Source organism: Dermochelys coriacea, chromosome 1 (assembly GCF_009764565.3).
Source record: "Dermochelys coriacea isolate rDerCor1 chromosome 1, rDerCor1.pri.v4, whole genome shotgun sequence".
NCBI classification, from domain to species: domain Eukaryota; kingdom Metazoa; phylum Chordata; order Testudines; family Dermochelyidae; genus Dermochelys; species Dermochelys coriacea.
In genome coordinates, this window is record NC_050068.2 from 27,961,686 (window position 1) to 27,981,313 (window position 19,628).

General features: G+C 41.3%; 1 protein-coding gene across 2 annotated transcripts in view; it reads right to left on the reverse strand.

The window, feature by feature from the left end:
• The window catches only part of MAML2 (mastermind like transcriptional coactivator 2), a 294,181-nt gene that overhangs the window by 85,256 nt on the left and 189,297 nt on the right, over nucleotides 1–19,628 (reverse strand). For both annotated transcript variants that reach the window (XM_043504180.1, XM_038387379.2), the window contains exon 3: nucleotides 11,956–13,386. In XM_043504180.1, the coding sequence (XP_043360115.1) occupies nucleotides 11,956–13,386 (1,431 nt within the window). The remainder of the gene's footprint in view (nucleotides 1–11,955; nucleotides 13,387–19,628) is intronic.

The window sequence follows — 19,628 nt, forward strand, 5'->3', positions numbered from 1 at the left end:
GGAAGGGTCTCCTATACCTGAGCCCAAAGGAGATGACTTCTTTCTCGAGATGCCGGACCACACGGTGGTCCAACACCACTTAAGAAGTGTTCAGCTGCACAGGAGTGGAGGGATCAGACCTTGAAGGGGTGAGGGTAGTGGGAAAGACTTTGAGGAGACAAGAAGGGACAATGAGTGAAAAATGGGATGGAGAAATTCAGTGAGATAATCGAGGGAGGTGAAAGCAAGGAAGAGAGGGCAGAGTGTGGCAGGGAAGTCATTTGGCTGCAAGGCTGAGGTTCTCAAAAGGCCCATTGAATTTTGGGTGGCTAACTCACTCAGGCGCTTTTTGAAAATCCCAGCCTAAATCAAGAAGGGATAGTAAATGTAGCTACGAAATTAACAAGAATAGATTAGTGAAACAGGTGAGCTCGCTAAATGATATAAACCACTAATTAAACAGACAATCAGCAGGGCAGGGCAGGTTAATTAAGTGGCCAGAGCATCAGCTATGCCAGGAAATGAGACAGGCTGATGGTTTTGGATTGGCTCAGTTTGTGTTTTGGTTTGATCAGTGTGGCACATAAATGGTTAACGCACACCTAAAACACTACATTAAAGGAAGATCATTGGGATTGTTGCTGTAATAATGTAAGTTAGTCACTGGTCTGGATCAGCTCCTTGCCACGGAAATATCCCACAGGTAGCACTGGTCAAAATAGGGATAAATGTTTAGCAACAGTTTCCAGGAAAAAAATAGTTCATTTTTTTGCTGGGAATTTTTGAAATTCCAATTATTTTGACCAGCTCCACCCACAGGAAGGGAGAGGATGGAAAATTCCAGAAGAATGAAAGCCCCTTACAATCATTTCCGGAGGAAGGATTGGTTTATGTCGCCCCATAAAATGCCCCCCCCCATCCCATGGCATTCTCAAAAGCCAAAGGGAACCAATCCAAACCCATCTGTTCACATTTTCCCTGGACTAGCTGTGCTCAACACTTTATATACACATAGGAAGAGACAGCCCTTGCCTTGAAGAACTTACAATCTACTAAGCAAACCAGACAAAGGATGGGAGAAAAGAAGTATTATTATCCCCATTTTACAGATGGGGAATGGAGGCACTGAGACATTAATGGCCTCATTCAAAGCCTACTGAAGTCAATGGGAAACTTTCCATCCTAGGAAAAAGACAGCAAAGCCATTCCAGAACTTATGGATCCCACAGGAGTCCAGGATCCTCCATGTGAAGGCCCAGTTCTGAGAAGTGGAAGATCTGTATAGCGGGGACACTGTTGGCAAATAATCCTGATTAGACCATCCGGCCTGCTATTACAATTCTGTTCTCCCAGAGGAAAGAAACTCTCACCAGCATGAAAAGATGAGAGAGATGTGCTGGTCCCAAATCCACCATATTTGGATTTTTCCATGAAGGGTTAAGTCTATCAGGTTCGGCATTTTCCTTTGTGGTGCCCTGGTGTATTGCACCATGCCAGATGTGTGCAACACTAAAGAAATAAAAGCGAACGCCCAGCAGACATTTTGGAAGCAGTTAAATTAGCACCCAGCAGGGGCAAATTTGCAGCTTCAGGACAAGGTTAAAGTTAATGTGTTTTCATTCCTGGAGCATATTTGCAAGTGTATGACGGTAAAGATATAATTCTTAGGGCAAACTGGGAGGGAACAGATGTGTTTGGACTAAGTATGAGGAGCCAGAACCAACTCACACCATCTGCTATGAATTTGAATCTTTACAGTTATAAACAGTTCTGTTAATTACTATATCTTTGCATAGTTCCAGCAGAGACCAGGAAGACTGCATGAAAGAGGCTGTTTTTTATTATTGCCATTCTAGCTGAAACCAGAAAACACTGAAATTGTCCCAAGAAAGCCTGTTTCTTGCAAGGTTTACAGTTTAGAGAAGTTCAGATGAGTTTAGATAAGCACTGGATAAACTTGGTTGCTCTTCTAACCTCAACGAAAGCATTAACCTTTTAGTCATTCACCCTACACTTAGAGCCCAGTTGTGGCCCAGCTTGTGTATAAGCACGGCCATACTGGGTCAGACCAATGGTCCATCTAGCCCAGTATCCTGTCTTCCAACAGTGACCAGTGCCAGGGAATGAATAGAACATGGCAGTAGTGTGAAGAAATAAGTGGGTGCAAGGTTGCACATTACTCCCTTGTGCTGAATCCTCATACTGCACGTGGTAGTACAGGAGGGGATGGAGGCTCTATGTTTCTCTCCACTCCTGTGCAGGCAGATGGGAGTGGATGGCAACTGGGTGGAGCCACAACTCCATCCCTCATTGGTCACCACAGCTGTGCCAGCACACGGGATGATGTATACTGCACCAGGAAGGGTGGGGAAGGGTGGCAGTGCCATGAGGCAGATTGTAATTTGCAGAGGAACAATCTGACTCCTCTTTTTCCTCAATAGGAAGTACAGCAACACATTGCCCCTTTCTTGGGACTCAGAGCAAAGCCACAACTGAGGTCTTAATTGGGACTTCCTATTACATATTCTCATCCAATCGATTTGACATTATGTGTGTCCACCAAGCTGTAGCCCAGAGGCAGTGTAACCCAATAGATAAGGGACCTAGAGTCACCTTGGATCTAATTCCTGGCTCTTTCACTGACCTGGATAAATCAGTTAGCCTCTTGCCACCTCACTCTGCATGCCTGTACAATGGGGATTATGATCCTTACTCACCCAGGGATCTACAACTATGGAAGGGCTAAATATTGCTAGCATAATGCTTTACAAAGTTAGGCTGGGATTTTCTACAGAGACTAAAGGAGTGAGACACTCAAATCCCAGTGCATTTCAATTGGGGCCTAGCTCCAAACCCTACCCTCATAAACAAACAAAAAATAAGCAACACACTGCGTGAGTTTTAAGTAATCCCAGACCACTGGTGGAATAAACATTACACGTAAGCCTCCTCAAATATGAAGTCCCCAGGGAGCTAACTGTCTAAGGATATGGCTACACTGTAATGAAAAACCCGTGACTGGCCAGTGCCAGTCGACTCGGGCTCGTTTTGCTCAGGCTAAAGGGCTGTTTAATTGCAGGGTAGACTCACAGACTTTAAGGTCAGAAGAAACCATTGTGATCATCTTGTCTGACCTCCTGCACACTGAAGGCCACAGAACCTCACCAACCCACTCCTATAATAGATCCATAACTTCTGCGAGAGGATCCTAGAGCTCAGGCTGCAGCCGGAGCCCGAACATCTACACTGCAATTAAACAGCCCCTTAGCCCGAGTCAGCTGGCACGGGCCAGCTGCAGGATTTTAATTGCAGTGAAGACATATCCTAATGACAGCATTACACATTTTCCAGCAAATTTGGACACTGAAATGGAGAGTGTAGGACTTGTGACCTTCTCTGTCAGACTTCACACCCATAAACCAATGAGCGTGCACGTAATTGATGCTATCTGCCAGTATGTATGCAAATACTTATTCAGATCAGATCATTTAACCCTTGTATGAAGAAATGCAACCAAAATGGAGTTAGGCTGAGAGGATTTTTGGTAGTCAGCATGTAAAGAAGGATCCACTACTCTCCTCCTCAAGTAGGGAGCAACTTCTTTGATTGCAGCTCCAGAAGCTACAGAACCCTTTCCACTTTTAATCTAAATCCAGGTTAATCCCTAGTCTGCAGTTTAAATTCCATCTATGCTGTGCGGCCAGGCAGCTGCCTATTAAGCCCCACACAGGGCCTCAGGGCGGCAGTGGGGGATGCCTCTCCCACAACATGGACCTGCCCTGCGGCCAGGGGAGAGGCACCCCTCCCACCAGCCCCAACCCAGCCCTGGCATAGATCTGCCGCAGCTGGGGGAGAGGCACTTCTCCTCACACAGCCCATGTGCTTCTGTGGGGAGAGAGAGCTGGGGGGAATCCTCTCTCCCCACCATAGCCCCTGGGAAGCCTGCACCCCAAACCCCTCATCCCCAGCCCCACCCCAGAGCCTTCACTTGCCCCGGACCCTAACTCTCTGCCCCAGCCCTGAGCCCCTCATCCCTGGCCCCACCCCGAGCCCTCACCCCCCACCCCAATCCTCTGCCCCAGCCCTGACCCCTCTCTCACACTCCGAACTCCTCAGCCCCACCCCCACCACATGAATTTTGTTATCTGCACCATATTGGTGCACAGAACAGAATTCATTATGCACATATGTGGGAAAATTAGAGGGAATACTCGTCTGCACCAGTTACCACCACGCACACTGGACTTCACTATTTCATAGGTATTTAAAAAGAACCTCCACAGTTAAAAACAGGGATCTTGCTGCAGTTAAATATGCTTTAAAAAAAGGCAAATACGAAGGCCTAAGAAATAATTGTTTTTATATGAATCATCCAAGGAAGCCATATTTTGTTTCACTTAAGAAATTTCAAAAGCTAAATTAGAAGTGTAAATTAATGGCGATGGAAAATAATGGAGAATTCTACTGGCCACACTTTAAATGTGAACAGGCCATTTGTTTACTGCTTATGGTGTTTCCTCGTATTCCGAGTTCTAACATTCTGCAAGTTACAGTAAATCTCTTCTCTAAAGACGTGGAGTGTCCATGGATAAGAAGAGTAAAAGCCAGATTCTGCCATTTATACCAGCGTAAATATAGACCGTTTTCACCAAAATCAAAAGGTGTTCCTGTGGATTTACACTGGGGTAACTGAGAGCAGAATCTCTCCCAAAATCTCTATAGAACCATAGGCTTAGTTGAACCACTCAAATCATTCATATCACTTTAAATCATATATAAATATACATAGATATGCAGAAGTTATATAAACAAGTTCCTGATTCATGCTAATGAAATATCAAGAACAGCAATTTTGTGATCATCTTCCTAACAGTTTGGCATAAGCGTTCACGGAGAATTTGGCTGAGATCAAGGCTCACAGATTGGGCCAGGAAAGGTACGGCTCTCAGCCTCGAGCAAAGAGACGACTGCTGAACTGTTCAGGGTTCTCTTAGGAAACGGTACAAAGCTCTGTTAGCGTGGCAGAACAGCATATCAGCCAAGCTGGTCGAGGACCTGGTACAAGGAAGAGATCTAGGGCATGACCAGACTAGGGCAAGTGAAGGCTAACTCCCCCCAAAACAGTGACTAATCACATCAAATTTCCAGGGTTTTGAAAAGAAGAAATATACTACAAGCCTGCCATGTCCTCCCCATACCTCCCAGAGGATGCGCCCACCCCTAGAAGGGATTATGAAAACAATTTATTATGTAAGTGCTGACAATGCACTAAGATCTGTATAAGATGACACTGTCCCTGGGTGTAATCTTAGCAGAGAACAGAAGATGCACGGGGAGACCCTGAGTTTTAAAAATAAGGACAACTGGTTGCCCATATGAAATAGTGGGTGAAGCTCTCATGACCCCCACTAAAATTGACCCCAAGATCTGGGAGTCACTGACTAAATTCAGCTATCAGGACACAATGGCACATGCCTAGAGCTGTATGAATTGTTGTGGCTTCAGTCCATTGAGATTTGGTGAATTTATTCTGGTTTCTGTTGACATGAGTTCTTTCCCCTCCCATCGGAATAAAAATGAAAAAAGAGAATCTCAGCTAAAACCTCTGAGTTTAACATACTTTTGGATCAAATCCATGAGAGGAAGGATGGTCCATGGGGTGGTCTAGGACTTGAGAGACATGGGTTCAGTTCCTTGCACTGCCACAGATTTTCTGTGTGACCTTGGGCAAGTCACTTACCCTCTCAGTGCTTCAGTTCCCCATCTGTAACATAGGAATAATAGTATTGACCAACTGCACAGAGGTGTTAAAGGTTGTGAGGCACTTAGATATTAGAGTGATGGGGGCCAGATAAGTACATAAGAACCAGAGGTGTTCAAACAATATTTGTTTGGTGAATCTGGGCACGTATTCTGTTCAATTTTGTTTTAATTATTTGATTAATCATATTCAATAAACCACACAGCTGATCAAAAGCTTTCAAAAATATTTGCTGAATTTATTCAGCGCTAGTCAAAATGACTGAGTTTTGCAGGGTTTCTGTCCCAAACCCTAAGTCTCACCCCAAGACTATCCTTCAGTGACTGGTCCATCTTCTCACAAAACTAAGTGAAAACTTGACTTCAAATTTCTCTCAAGACTCAGTCATCCAGGCTTTCCCCAAACCCAGCCCAAGTTCACTAAAAGGGTGGCAAACTGCATTGAGCATGGGCTGAAATTGGGCTTATAATGAAACCTGAAAGCCAGAGAGTTTGAAATTTTATTACAAGAGAGTTTTGCTATGACTGGACACTTACTGGTAGAGAGTGGGAAAGGCAAGTCCCCACAACACAGGCAGAGAATAAAACACACGAGCAAACAAAACCCCAATTCAATGCAGTCTCTTTCAGGAAACCAAGAATATTTCATTGCCACGGCTTGTCCCTAGAGGCTAAAAAACATCTAATTAGCAAATCCCACTGAAAACCTCCAGTGTAACACAAAGTGACTGAGACAGGCAGAGAAATTATAAGCCTGGCATTCCATTTAGCAAGCTTTAAAGTCATGTCCAAATGCTTTTTGGGGACTTCAAACCAAGAAAAAAACAGAGAATTATCTAAAGCATGTGAATTGATAGTTGACAACAGTGTAGTGCCATTTGATGGTGGAGTTACAGCAGCTCTCTATGAACTGTGTACTCATGCTACAAATCCATCTCTCAACTACAGTAACGAAGGGCCAGATTCCACACTCTGCTTTACAGTTTGTACAGTATCTAGTATAATAAAGCACTGATTTCTCATTGAGGAATTAGGCAGACTGAAATAAAGTCAACGATTAACCATTAGTAATTAATAATTTACTACACTTAATAACGAGTGGAAAGCCTCACAGGCAGGAGGTGAAGCTCATGAAAAGAAGGGAGTGGAGCCTACACGACATGATCCTCTCCCTTTACAAGATCTGTAGAGTTAGGATCCTCATTAACTGTACTGGAGTTACGCCAAAAATGAATTTAGCCCCCTATTTCTCCAAAAGTCCTTGCAGCCTGTGTACTTCCGTATAGCTCAAGACCTTTTCCCCTACTCAGCAGTTTGGCAGTTTCATGTGGTGAAACAGTTTTTAGATTACTTCTTTCCTTCCCATGGGAGTTTTCCACAAGAGGAGAGAAGAATACAGGCTTTAGTTAAGAAAATTACACTGTGGGTGATTGGGGGGAGGCACATACATCTTTAAACATAATTTGCCAATGATATTTTCATGAGTTTTTTTGTATTGTGTATTCTCATGTTCTGAATATTCCATTCCCTTTCATGCATGCCTTCTAATGGGGAAATTGCTCTCCAGTCTTGCTGGTCACTGTGTCTTTGATGGACAGTTGGATCTTACTGGCAAGTCAGAGTCAAGTTAAGGTCAGTGTTTCTTGCGCCCTTTATTTTCCAATGTTTTTATGTGAGAGAGAAGGGTAATCATTTAAGAAGTTTGAATTTTAACATGTTTTAATAAAAACAAAAAAACCCCTCTCTTCTTATGAAAACATGTCAATGACTCGATAACTAAAGTTGTAATTTACTTTTCATTTCATTAAAAGCCCAATTTGGAGATACCTGAAGCCTCTCTCACACCCTTTAAAAAACAGCTTTCTGTCTCAGTTTCTGCATAGGCTGTCTTTGGCTGGATGATAATTTTCTGTGGAACATTTGCTGATAATCAGAAAAAGCTTTTGATTTTTAGGAGAGCTTGGAAAACAAGATTTTTTTTTCTTTGTAGAAACATCTTACGTGATTTTTTTTTGGTATGCCATATCTCAAACCCAACTTTGAGCAGACACTCTACACTGTGCTTTATATATACTGTATGTCTTTCCTGAGGCTTATTACCTTTGAGTGATTTTATGAAAGGTTGTGGGACTGGGTTGGTGGGAACACCTGACAATTCAGAGAAACTTCAAAAGGGTTTATAAGCTTCTTGAGAGCTCTTGAAGCATTTATCAGATCCAGAGCAGAAGCTTTCAGAATCAGTAAACTCCACCACCTAAATCCCTAGTGTCCAAGAAGCAGAAAAGCTTAACATCTCCCATTGTGCATCCTGCAGACTTTGTAATGTCTGGAGCTCAAATAGTCAGTTGAAGGTGCTTACAAATTCTGCCAGCTCAGCCTAAGGAGTCTGTTGGCTCTGGCAGTTAAAAAGCGATATACAAAGAAGTTTAACAGGTGAACAGCATGACAATTACCAATACTACAGGTCAACTGTGGATCAACAATATCTCTCTGTAAACATAGCTCCTGCTTCTAAAGAATTTCACCTCTGTGTAGTGACTGCCACAGAGCTTTGGAGTGGTCACTGTGGAGCTAAAAGAGGATGAGTTATCTCTTCAGTGTAGATGTTCCAGAGTTCTTGCTACAAAATTCTCACAACCTGTGGTTATCTTTCCAAAGCTTTACACAACAGAACTGCTATGGGCCAGACTGCCCTATTGTGCTCATGAAACTGTGGGAGATGATCATGAAATCTCCCTTGCAGAAGCTCCTGCTAAACATTCCTTATAGTGAGAAGTGATTGGGGCCCTGAAAAAGTTCACATGGGGAAAGCCTCTCAAGCCACCTGATCCTGTGAATGCACAGAGAAGAGATCCCAGATCCACATAAGGAGGAGACATTTTGCACATAGAGCTTCCATGGGCCGTGACCCTGAAGCTTGCTCAGCAGCAGCTGGGCAAGGGATACAGTTGGAAGCTAACACTGCTTCAAGCAAGTTACCATTAGTGTTTTAATTTGCATCCAGTATGTTGTCTTGCATATTTTGCAAAAAATATTCATGTTTATAAAAGTCCTGCCTGTCTCGCCTACGCTGACAGATTGCTGGAGGAGCACCATCATGGCTGCATAACGAGCCTATTCAAATCCATCTGACTGCCAGTCTGTTAAGAGAGTGGGGAAACACTCCCGTAAAGACCGTTAAAGTACAATGGCTAATGAATAGAGAGATACAGCCAAGGAGCAATAGATCTCCTGCAACACAGAATCATGAAAAGGTTGGGCTGGATGAGACCTCAAGAGGTAATCTAGTCCAACCCCCTGCACTGAGGCAGGACCAAGTAAACCTAGATCATCCCTGACAGGTGTTTGTATAACCCGTTCTGAAAACCTCCAATGACCGGGGTTCCACAACCTCCTTTGGAAATCTATTCCAGTGCTTAACTATTCTTATAGTTAATAAGGTTTGTTTCCCTCAATATCTAACTTAAATCTTTCTTGCTGCAGATTAACCCAATTACTTCCAGTCCTACCTTCAATGGACACCTCTATATAGCAGCCCATAAAAGTCTTCAAATATGTTATCAGCCCCTCCCCCCAACCCCCAGGCTTTTTCCCTCAGGACTAAATCAGGTTTTCTAAACCTTCTAACATTTTTGTTGCTCTCTGCTGGACTCTCTCCAATTTGTCCATCTCTTTCCTACAGTGTCGTGCCAAAACGTGGACACAGTACTCCAGGTGAGGCCTCACCAGTGCTGAATAGGGCAGGACAGTTATATCCCATGTCTTACACAGGCCAATCCTGTTAATATATCCCAGAATATTAGCCATTTTTGCAACTGCATCACATTGTTGGCTCACATTAAAACTGTGATCCACTTTAGCCCCCAGACACTTTTCAGCAGTACTACCACGTAGCCAGTCATTCCCCATTTTGTAGTTGTGCATTTCTAATTCAATTTATGCATTTGATTTTTCCTTTCTAGGTGTACTACTTTGCATTTGTCTTTATTGAATTTAATCTTGTGGAATTCAGACCAATTCTCCAATTTGTCCAGGTTGTTTTGAATTCTAATCTTGTCTCCAATATGCTTGCAACTCTTCAAGTTTGGTGTCAACAGCAAATTTTATAAGCCTGCTCCCCACTCCATTATGCAAGTCATTAATGAAAATGTTGAAAAGTACTGGACCCTGGACAGACCTCTGTGGCACTACACTTAAATAAGTCCTTCCAGTTCGACAGCAAACCATTGATAACTACTCTGAATATGGTATTTCAACCAGTTGTGCACCTCCTTTGTCGGAATTTCATCTAGACCATATTTCCATAGTTTGCTTATGAGAATGTCATGTGGGACTGTCAAAAGACTTACTAAAATCAAAATATATTATGTCTTCTGCTTCTCCCCCATCCACTATACCAGTAACCTTGTCAAAGAAGGAAATTAGGTTGGTTTGGCATGATTTGTTCTTGACAAATCAATCCATGGTGGCTATTGCTTATTATCTTATTCCTTATTACACTTATTACATAGTTGAAACTGATTTCCACAGCTGCTCTCTCGCCAGCTTCTTCAAACCAAAAATAAAAAGAAATTCCTTCTGCCTGAAATTTCTCATATGCTGTCTCCTACAAGGAGATGAGATTTGGGGGCAGTTTATGATTTATTGACCAAATTGTTCGGGAAGCTAAAAATTAGTTTTCAGTTGTACAAGTCTTCTAATTTATTTATTTAGATTTCTACTTTTTGTACCACCAGATTCCATCTCAAAACAGGTTGGCCTAGAAATTCCAGTTTTGTTTGACCCATTTATACTGGCACTTTCAATTACTATTTGGAAAGTTTGGTTTTTCCATTTTCAATCATTAGTTATAGGATTTTTTCCCCAGATATGAGAAATTCAAAAATTACCTAGCAGACTTTATACATTTGAAATATTGCTAACCCCAAGAATTTAATCATAAGTCAGGCCCACAACAATCATGACATTGGCTTAAAATCATAAGATTAAAAAACCTCCAATAACATTTTTTTTAAATTTGCTTTCTGGTTTCTGAGCCTTTAGGTTACATTTGGGTCACATTTTCAAGCTTTACTCTACAACCATGAAAAATAGAAATGTACTTTTTTAAAAACAAAAGCTGAGATTCTCCTCTAATCACATGACTCCAGGAGCTGGAGCTTTAGGAAAAGAGGCAGCTATCACTATACTCATGATAAAAAATTGTTAGAGTCTGCAACACTGCATTTGACTATAGGTAATTGTATAGTGCTCCTCACTAAGCATCTAAGCTCCTCATGTGCCTCAGTGAATTTTATTCTCATACCACCCCATGAGGCAAGTATTTACTATTCCCATTTCCCAGAAGAAGAAGTGAAGCACAGAGACACTGATTCTCTGATGCCTTGTAACTTGTACAGCCATTTATGCAATGGTAGCATTTTCACCCACTTTGCACAAGTATAAATGACTATACAAGGGGCACTGGAGAATCAAGCCTTTTGAGATTAAGGCCAAAATTATCAAAAAGAAGCCTGTAATTCTGAGTGTCTCAGTTTTTGGTGCCCATCCTGAGTTGTCTACTTCCTGCTATTTTCTAGTCCTTGCTCATTTCTACCACACATCGTTACTTTATAAGCCTACTCAGCCTATGTGAAAGAGATTTTTTTTAACTGATGCCCACCATTCAGTCTATATATACCCAGTGTTATAGGTCTTTACATGGTTAGAACTTATTTTTCTAATTTATTTATGTTTATTTTATAAACAAATTTTCCAAGAAAATGAATACTTAAAAATGGTGCTAGGCAAACCCAAAAATAACACTTGAGCATTTTTAGATTTTCCTTTACAAACAGATAATACAATTCCCAGACAAACGTTTTTGTCAAGTTAGAGTCAACAGATGTCTAAGACTATTGTTATTTCCCAACTCTGTCCTCCCAGAAAAAAACAATTACATAGAGTTAACATTGCAAAGATATTGCCTTAGAAAAGGCGGCAACAATAATAAAAACAACAATAAAAATTGTGGTTCAAGGTAGCCTACATATTATAAGTATGAAAACTGAACATCCCATCACCAGCTCTTGTGCAGTGGATCTCCATTAAATGTGAATGGCCTTTGCACTTCATTACAAACTTCTTTAGCCCAATCTCACTGGGAACAATGACAGAGCATTTCTATTGCACAGAAAAGGGCTGTTTTACTACTGTTTTTGGAGGAACACATCTTACCTGTCTATGCTGTTGAGAGATGGGATACTGCAGTCCTGAGATTTGTTGGCTTTGCTGCATTTTCTGAAGTATCATCTTCTGTTGCAATGTTAAGGATACATTTGGTGGTCTTTGAAGAGGCTGGTTTTGGAGAGGCTGAGTAGGTGGCTGCTGTTGCTGTTGCACTGCAACAGGGCTCTGCAGCGGCTGAGGATAATGCAGAATAGAAGGCTTGCTTTGGGATCCCAAAACTGAAGGCATCTGCTGGTTAGTTTGCTCTGAGTTAAAATGACACAAAGGCTTTGTGTTGCCATGATGCTGCTCTAATGGTGATTGAGTGTTGTTTATAAAGTTTCTATTGAGATCCTGAGGCTTTGGTTGCATTATGATGTCAATAGGGCTGCTCTGGGTTGTGGCGTTTGGTTTATAGATGTAGTTATTCATTGCTTTGGACTGATTCCCATTGACAGGTACCCCAGGCATGGTTGAACTTTGGGGGCTGAACTGCTGCTGGCGAAAGGAAGGGCTGGGAATTTTCTCTTGTACGAATTGTCCTGGGGAAGGGCCTGATGGGGACAAAGTGGGCCAGCTGGGTGGCTGGGTTTGCTGCTGCTGCTGCTGAATCAAGGCATGCTGTTGTCGGTTGGCTGCTATTTGTTTTAGCTGCTGGGCATGAGATACTTCTTGCCAGTTAGTCAATGGTCGATTTGAGACCGAAGAGACCTGTGACGACTGTGCTTGATTCTGAGGCACCGAAGGGATTGGTGAAGAGGTGGACATGGCAGCACTGGACATAGTGAAGGCTGGTCCTGTAGAAGAAGGCCTCATTTGAGGGGAGCCCACAGGTGCCTGATTCAAGCCTGGTGAATATTCACTCTTTATCACAATTTTCTCCATCTGCAGAGAAGATCTAGCAGTGCCTCTCTGGTTTTGCTGCCCGAGATCAATGTTAAATGGCTCATCTTGTTTTATGGTGGCATTTATCATATTTTCTAGTTCAAGGTCACTCATTGGTGGCACCGATATGTTAGTCAGTTCATTAAACAGCTCCTGAAGCTCTGGGTCCATCATCTGTTCCCCTGTATCTTCCCCATATCTGTTAGGGAAAATGTTTTCATGGGACATATGATCATCCAGATGTTTGCTGCAAGATATGGTTTCTCCTGGTTCTTTCTTGACCTCTTTCAAAGGCATACTAAACATATGCCCACTAGAGTGGGTACTGTTTGTTAGGCTGCTGGTCTTTCTTTGTGATCCTTGCCCCACAGATAAGGTTCCTGACATTGACTGGCTTTGGCAATTGTTAACATGTCCGCCTTGTCCCATAGAAAGATTATCACCCACTCGTATCCTCTTAATATCAAGGAAAGAGTTATCTGAAATACCATTGGGTCTCTTGTTGTTAACAGGTGATAAATTTACCACCAGCTTCCTCTTCAAGGAGCCCTGGAGCTGAAAAAAGTGGGGAGAAAATAAATAATTAATTGACATTCAAGATCCAGTCCATAGTCAATTCAAAAGCAGGTTGATACTAATTACTAACATGAAGATCTTGAAAAATTAATTAACAAACGTTATGCAATACAGTAGGATACTCTGGAAATTAGCAGAAATTTGTGATACTAAAATTAATGGAATTGAAATAGATTTCATAAATTTTAAGGCTAGCAGGGCCCCTTATGATAATGTAATCTAACCTCCTGTGTAACACAGGGCATAGAATTTTGCCCAGTGATTCCAGCATCTACTCCATAAGATTGTTCTTACTGGCTGGTATAGAGTCTAAGGACTCGTTAAGAGATGTTTTCAGAGGCAAAATGAGTAATTAGCCATCCAGCTCCCACTGATTTTTGGCATATCCAGATTTATACCAGCTGAGGAGCTGTCCCCATATATTCAAATATGTCTGAAGTAATATTACTAGAATTTTACCTTCTTCACATACTGAATTTAAGGCAGTGGAGTTATGCCAATTTCAGTTAAAGATCTGGCTCATGAGATACCTTCTACTACTGTACTATTTTTTCCAAATATGTACGTTAATTTATTAGGGAAGAATTAGGCCCTAGACATTTATGTTGTGAAATGTCTGCTATAAAATTAAATACAGGCTATGCAACATGACCTAGCTAACACTGATCTGAGAACCATAACTGTTTCATTTCCTTGCTTTTGAACATTTACATATATAGTTTTATACACTAACAGTGTGGGCTAGATATTGAAAAATATACACATACAATTGCACATCTAGTATATGCTCAACTACCACAATTGGGCATGCTTTATCACGTATTTGTGTGTGCAAATTCCCACCTTGCACATATACAAATCAGGTACATAATTCTGTACACCTTTACAGTACATAAAAGCAGCTAGACAACTGTGTGTTTGAAATTCAGGCCCAATGTATGCATCCTCCAGTACCTATAAGTAGAATTTCAGAAACACTTTATAACTGACTGTATTCATTCACATTAATGTTAATACTCTTGTTGTGTCTTTTCCTCTTTACACAACCAGTGTACTATGAAGAAACGTCACTAGCACAGTAGGCTCTAAACAACTGTATTTATTAAATATACACACTATCCAAGCCTAGATACATATGCTCAGGCTAGCTTCTGCAGCACAGAACACAGTCATTGCTACTAGAATGCTTACAAACTATTTAAAGAAGTACTATACTGGTGTGTGTGGGGGAGAAGGTGTTGCTTTCATTTTTGTCACTTAACTATAAGTACATTGACCCAGGTGATTTATGATAATGTGTCATTTGATGAATGGTCTGGTTTTTACTTTGGTCTAAGAAACCAGGGCCCATGTCAAAGTATGATATCTTGTGAATTATTGAGGCAGAAACAAAAAACTGACAATCCCAGGTCTCCGAAAACTGACAATCCCAGGTCTCCGGTAACATACGTCATGTTTTTTTGCCAACTATGGTGACTTATGATACCATAAAAATCACATTTATATTATACACTTTCACATATAGATGGCCTTGAGTTTGTAGAACAGTATTCTGGCCTGTGACCCCTGAATTTAAGGACTTGTTCCTGATTAGCTGTTCCTTATCAACTCTGAGTGGATACTCTTATTCAGAAATATGTGTCTACCCATGGAATTAATCAGGAACAACTTCATGTGTAACAAGCCCTTATATGGAGTTGGTGCTTATCCTTTTGTACCATTCAGGTCACTTAATAATCCCCTCTAAACATCATGGGGAAGATATAAAAGTCTGTCAACCTGCCTCCTAACATAAAAGAACAAACGTCATGTTCCAAATATGGTGGGATGAACTGCCATTTGCAAATCTACAATGTAGTTTTGTTCTTTCACTTTATAGCTGAAGACATTCTGGTGTCTGTTCTATTTTCACCCACATAACTTGATGCATTCAGTACACTGAGTTTGTATTTTCTCTTTCATGGCAGTCAGTGAGCTTTTTGGGTGGTCATTCACACTACAGAGTGCAATGACTGTAATCTGGGTAGCATGTTTCTTTGTAACACATGAGTCACTGTACTTTCCTTTGCATAAAACCAGAAAACTACATTTCCTTTCACCATCATCTTTGCTATCATTTTGCTTATTAGAAATCATTCTCAAGTCCCCAGATTCTTCTTTATGGGAAATGGGGAAGTCCCTAATCAAAGTACATGTTTTGCTCTCTGACGTTTTGCTGACAGAAGGACTAAATAGATGATGAATAATGTATTCTCTGCATAAAAGTGGGTTACCTGGAACTTATGCCTTTTCTTGATTAACTTTGCATTTGCACCGACAATTTGAAACATGACTTGCTGTTTAAAATGTCCACATACTCTCAAAGCCCTTGGACAATGGGCCCTGATGTGATTAACAATGTTGTTGCTGAACAGCACTATGTGTATCTAATATTTAAAATATTTGAATTAACTAACAGACAGATGTAAACAATGCCACATGAGACTACTTCAACAATGAAACTCTACAGACAACTATATACAAGAAACCCATGGATCACCACACCTACCTTCATAGATCCAATAACAACCCCAAATACACCAAGAAACCTGTTATCTACAGCCAGGCACTCAGATACCACAGAATATGCTCCAAGGAGAAAGTCCGGAATATATACCTTAATACACTCAAAACTGCCTTCGCCAAACAAGGACACTCCAGAGAAGTAGATTGCATCATGGAATGAGCTACCTTGGGACTGCAGAATACAGAAATAAACCCCCCTCTGATTGCGCACCCTTAGTTGTCACTTATTACCCCAAGCTGGAATCGATATGGGGTATCAAACAACTACAACCCGTACTCTGAAAGAAGTCTTTCCTGAACCCACTCTTCTGGCCTTCAAACAACCCCCCAGCCTCTCCAAGCTTAGCATGAGAAGCAAGCTCCCCACAAACCTGGACACACCAACTCAAAGTGGCACCAGATCCTGCCAGAACAACAGATACAAAACCTGCAGAAATCTCTCCACTGCTACAATGACCAGCACCCCCACAAAACACTTTTCAAGGTCCACAGGATCTATACATGCCTATCACAACATGTGGTGTACCTCATCCAGTGCACAAATGCCCCAATAACAATTATGTGGGTGAAACCAGACAATCACTATGGTCTCAAATGAACTTACACAGGAAAATGATAAAAGACAAAAATACCTTAGCACCTGTGGAAGAACAGTTTTCACAAAGTGATCACTCTATATCTGACCACTAAGTCCTCATCCTCAAAGGAAACTAGAAAAGGAGTACTTGTGGCACCTTAGAGACTAACAAATTTATTTGAGCATAAGCTTTCGTGAGCTACAGCTCACTTCATCAGATGCATTCAGTGGAAAATACAGTGGGGAGATTTATATACACAAACAGAGAACATGAAACAATGGGTTTTATCATACACACTGTAAGGAGAGTGATCACTTAAGATGAGCTATTACCAGCGGGGGGGTGGGGGGAGAAGGAAGAAAACCTTTTGTGGTGATAATCAAGGTGGGCCATTTCCAGCAGTTGACAAGAACGTCTGATGGCGGGTGGGGGCGGGGGAAAGTTCCTCAGAAAGCTTATGTTCAAATAAATTTTTTAGTCTCTAAGGTGCCACAAGTACTCCTTTTCTTTTTGTGAATACTAAGACTAACACGGCTGCTACTCCGAAACCTGTCAAAGGAAACTGTACAACACCTTCAAAAGACAAGCCTGGGAGCTTAAATTTGTAACTTTGCAAGACACTAAAAATCATGGATTGAACAGAGACACTGGGTTTATTGTTTATCACAACAATCTATAATCTACTAAAGCCCTCCCGCCAGCTGCTTTTCCCCACCACCTCCCTTCCTTTCCCCCATTTCACCTTGAATGGACCCTTGAAATATGTAACTACTTATGCTAAACAATCTGTTCCACCTTTTATTTTGCTGTGACACTCTGAGTATGTTTCTCAGACCTCAAGTAAAGCTCAGATGGGGAAACTGAGGCACAGAAAAGGGACATGATTTGCCCAAAGTCACTGGCAGAGCTGTGAATAGAACCCAACTCTCCTGACATCCAAGCCAATAATCTGGCCACTGGACACATTGCTTCTTCTGTAAGTTAATTATGTAATGACACTATAATGTATGCTAAGTATAACAATATGAATATATTGTTCTCAGATACATCTCGTGTTTCCTTATCTGCATCCTGATAAAATGCTTGCAAAAAGGGCCCATTCATTTTTATTTTTTTTAATCTTCAGAACATTTTGCAAATATTAATTAATTCATCCCAACAACAGCTCTGGGAGGTAGGTACATGCTGTTATGCCCATTTTACAGAAACAGCAACTGCGACAGAAAGAATAAGGGGTAGATCCTCATGCCCTGCTAGGATAATTCTGTGCTCCCCAAGAGGTACAAAGGGATCTTTGAGCAGCTCAAAAGGGGCTGCAGAGGATTCTCTCTGCTTTATGAGACTGATTTCCCTCCCCTGTTTAGACATGGGGGAAGGGACAGGAAAGGGAAACATACAAAGGGTGGGGCCAAAGCACTCATTCTTGATTGGCTGGAGCAGTCTTATAGGACTAGACCAATCCCAGAGCCATTTTCCATCCTCTCTTCAGCTGTATCAAGTTGTTCTGAAAACTGCAGTCACTTTGCACTGCAAGGGTTTTCACCTATATGTTGGGTTGTGTTTTGTTTGCATGAGTTATAATCTCCCTTATGCAAAGTGCCCCATCAGAAGCTTACAAAGAACCATGCGTCTATACTAGCCTGGCAAGAGGGAATCAACCAACCAGTCTAATCTCATTAGCTATGTTTTTATGTTGGCATCCATCGCTGTAACATCTGAACATTCTGTGCTTGCAGGCAGGGAGAGAAGGGATTAGACTTTGTCCTGCTTTTAAAAAAAATAGAAGGCGCCCATTGAACATGCTCAGAACTAATTTTTCAGGGGCTGATAACTGTTTTCATTGCCCAAGCAAAGCACATGCGCCTCAGATTAAAAACATTTCAAGCATCAGCAGTTCATGTTGTAAGTGAGGACTTTAAGATTTGGCTCCCTGTATACGTGACAAATGCTTTTTGCACCTTACACACAAACACATTTCTCGGGCTAGATGTGTTTGAGATTATAAATTTAAAGTGATCTGACCTGTGAAATATTGAAAACATCTATGATTGAAAATCTGTAAAATGACAGAAACTAGGAGGTGAAGAAGCCCTTTGTGTAAAGTGCTATTCCACAACAGGTAGGCAGTACTTAACATCAAAGTGTTTCCTGGCAGATAATATTATTGTAAGATCTCTTGATAAACCGGGTGCTGAGGAGTCAGCATGGGTTCATGCAAGGAAGCTCTGGATTATTAACTGCTTAAAATATGGGTTGTGAGACAGGCTAGTGCTTTTACTGATCCTGCGGGGAACAGTGCCAATAGAATGCAAAACTCTAGAGATGACTGGTCCAAATGTCACTGAGTGATAGTCACCCTGCACAATGGAATCAATCACTTCACACTTAAACCCCATTGTGAGGACTTAAATGGGATTTAGGAGATGTATAAATCTTGTGCTGACTCCTCTGCTGAGGGGTGAATTTTACAAAACTACAGTGTCTAAAATGAGGACGATGGTGGTGAATTTTTGTCAACATTGCAAAGGCATAGGGGCCAAATTTCACTCTCATTGACACTGTTGTAAATCTGGAGTAATTCCATTGATCTAGTCATTAGAGTGGAGTAAAAAAAATTGGAGGAAATTTCAGTTTTTTGTTGAGAATCCCAAACTTAAATCTAAACCTTTTTTCCCCCTGAAAACCATTATTAAAAACTTTGAAAAATAGTTTCAAATTTTTGTTGAAAAAACGAGTTGTTTTCATGGGAAGTTTAGAAAACTTTTCAAAATTACCAGGGGAAAATAATAGGCATTTTTCAACCAGCTCTTCTAACAACATGAGGGCCTGATTCTGACATTGGCTGAACGCATAGGACGGTGGCTGACCCTTGTAGGAGTTGCACATAGGTGACCAAGGACAAATTTTGGCCATCACTGTTGGCATATGACAAGGATACTTTTTAAAATTTCTTTTTGATTTAGTCTCCATTTCCTTATAACTATTTGCTTTGTGCAGGTTCTTCTGTTGGATAGTACTCCACAGTTCATATTTCCCCTTACTTTTAAATATTGTGTGTGAATATGGTACTTGTGAAAA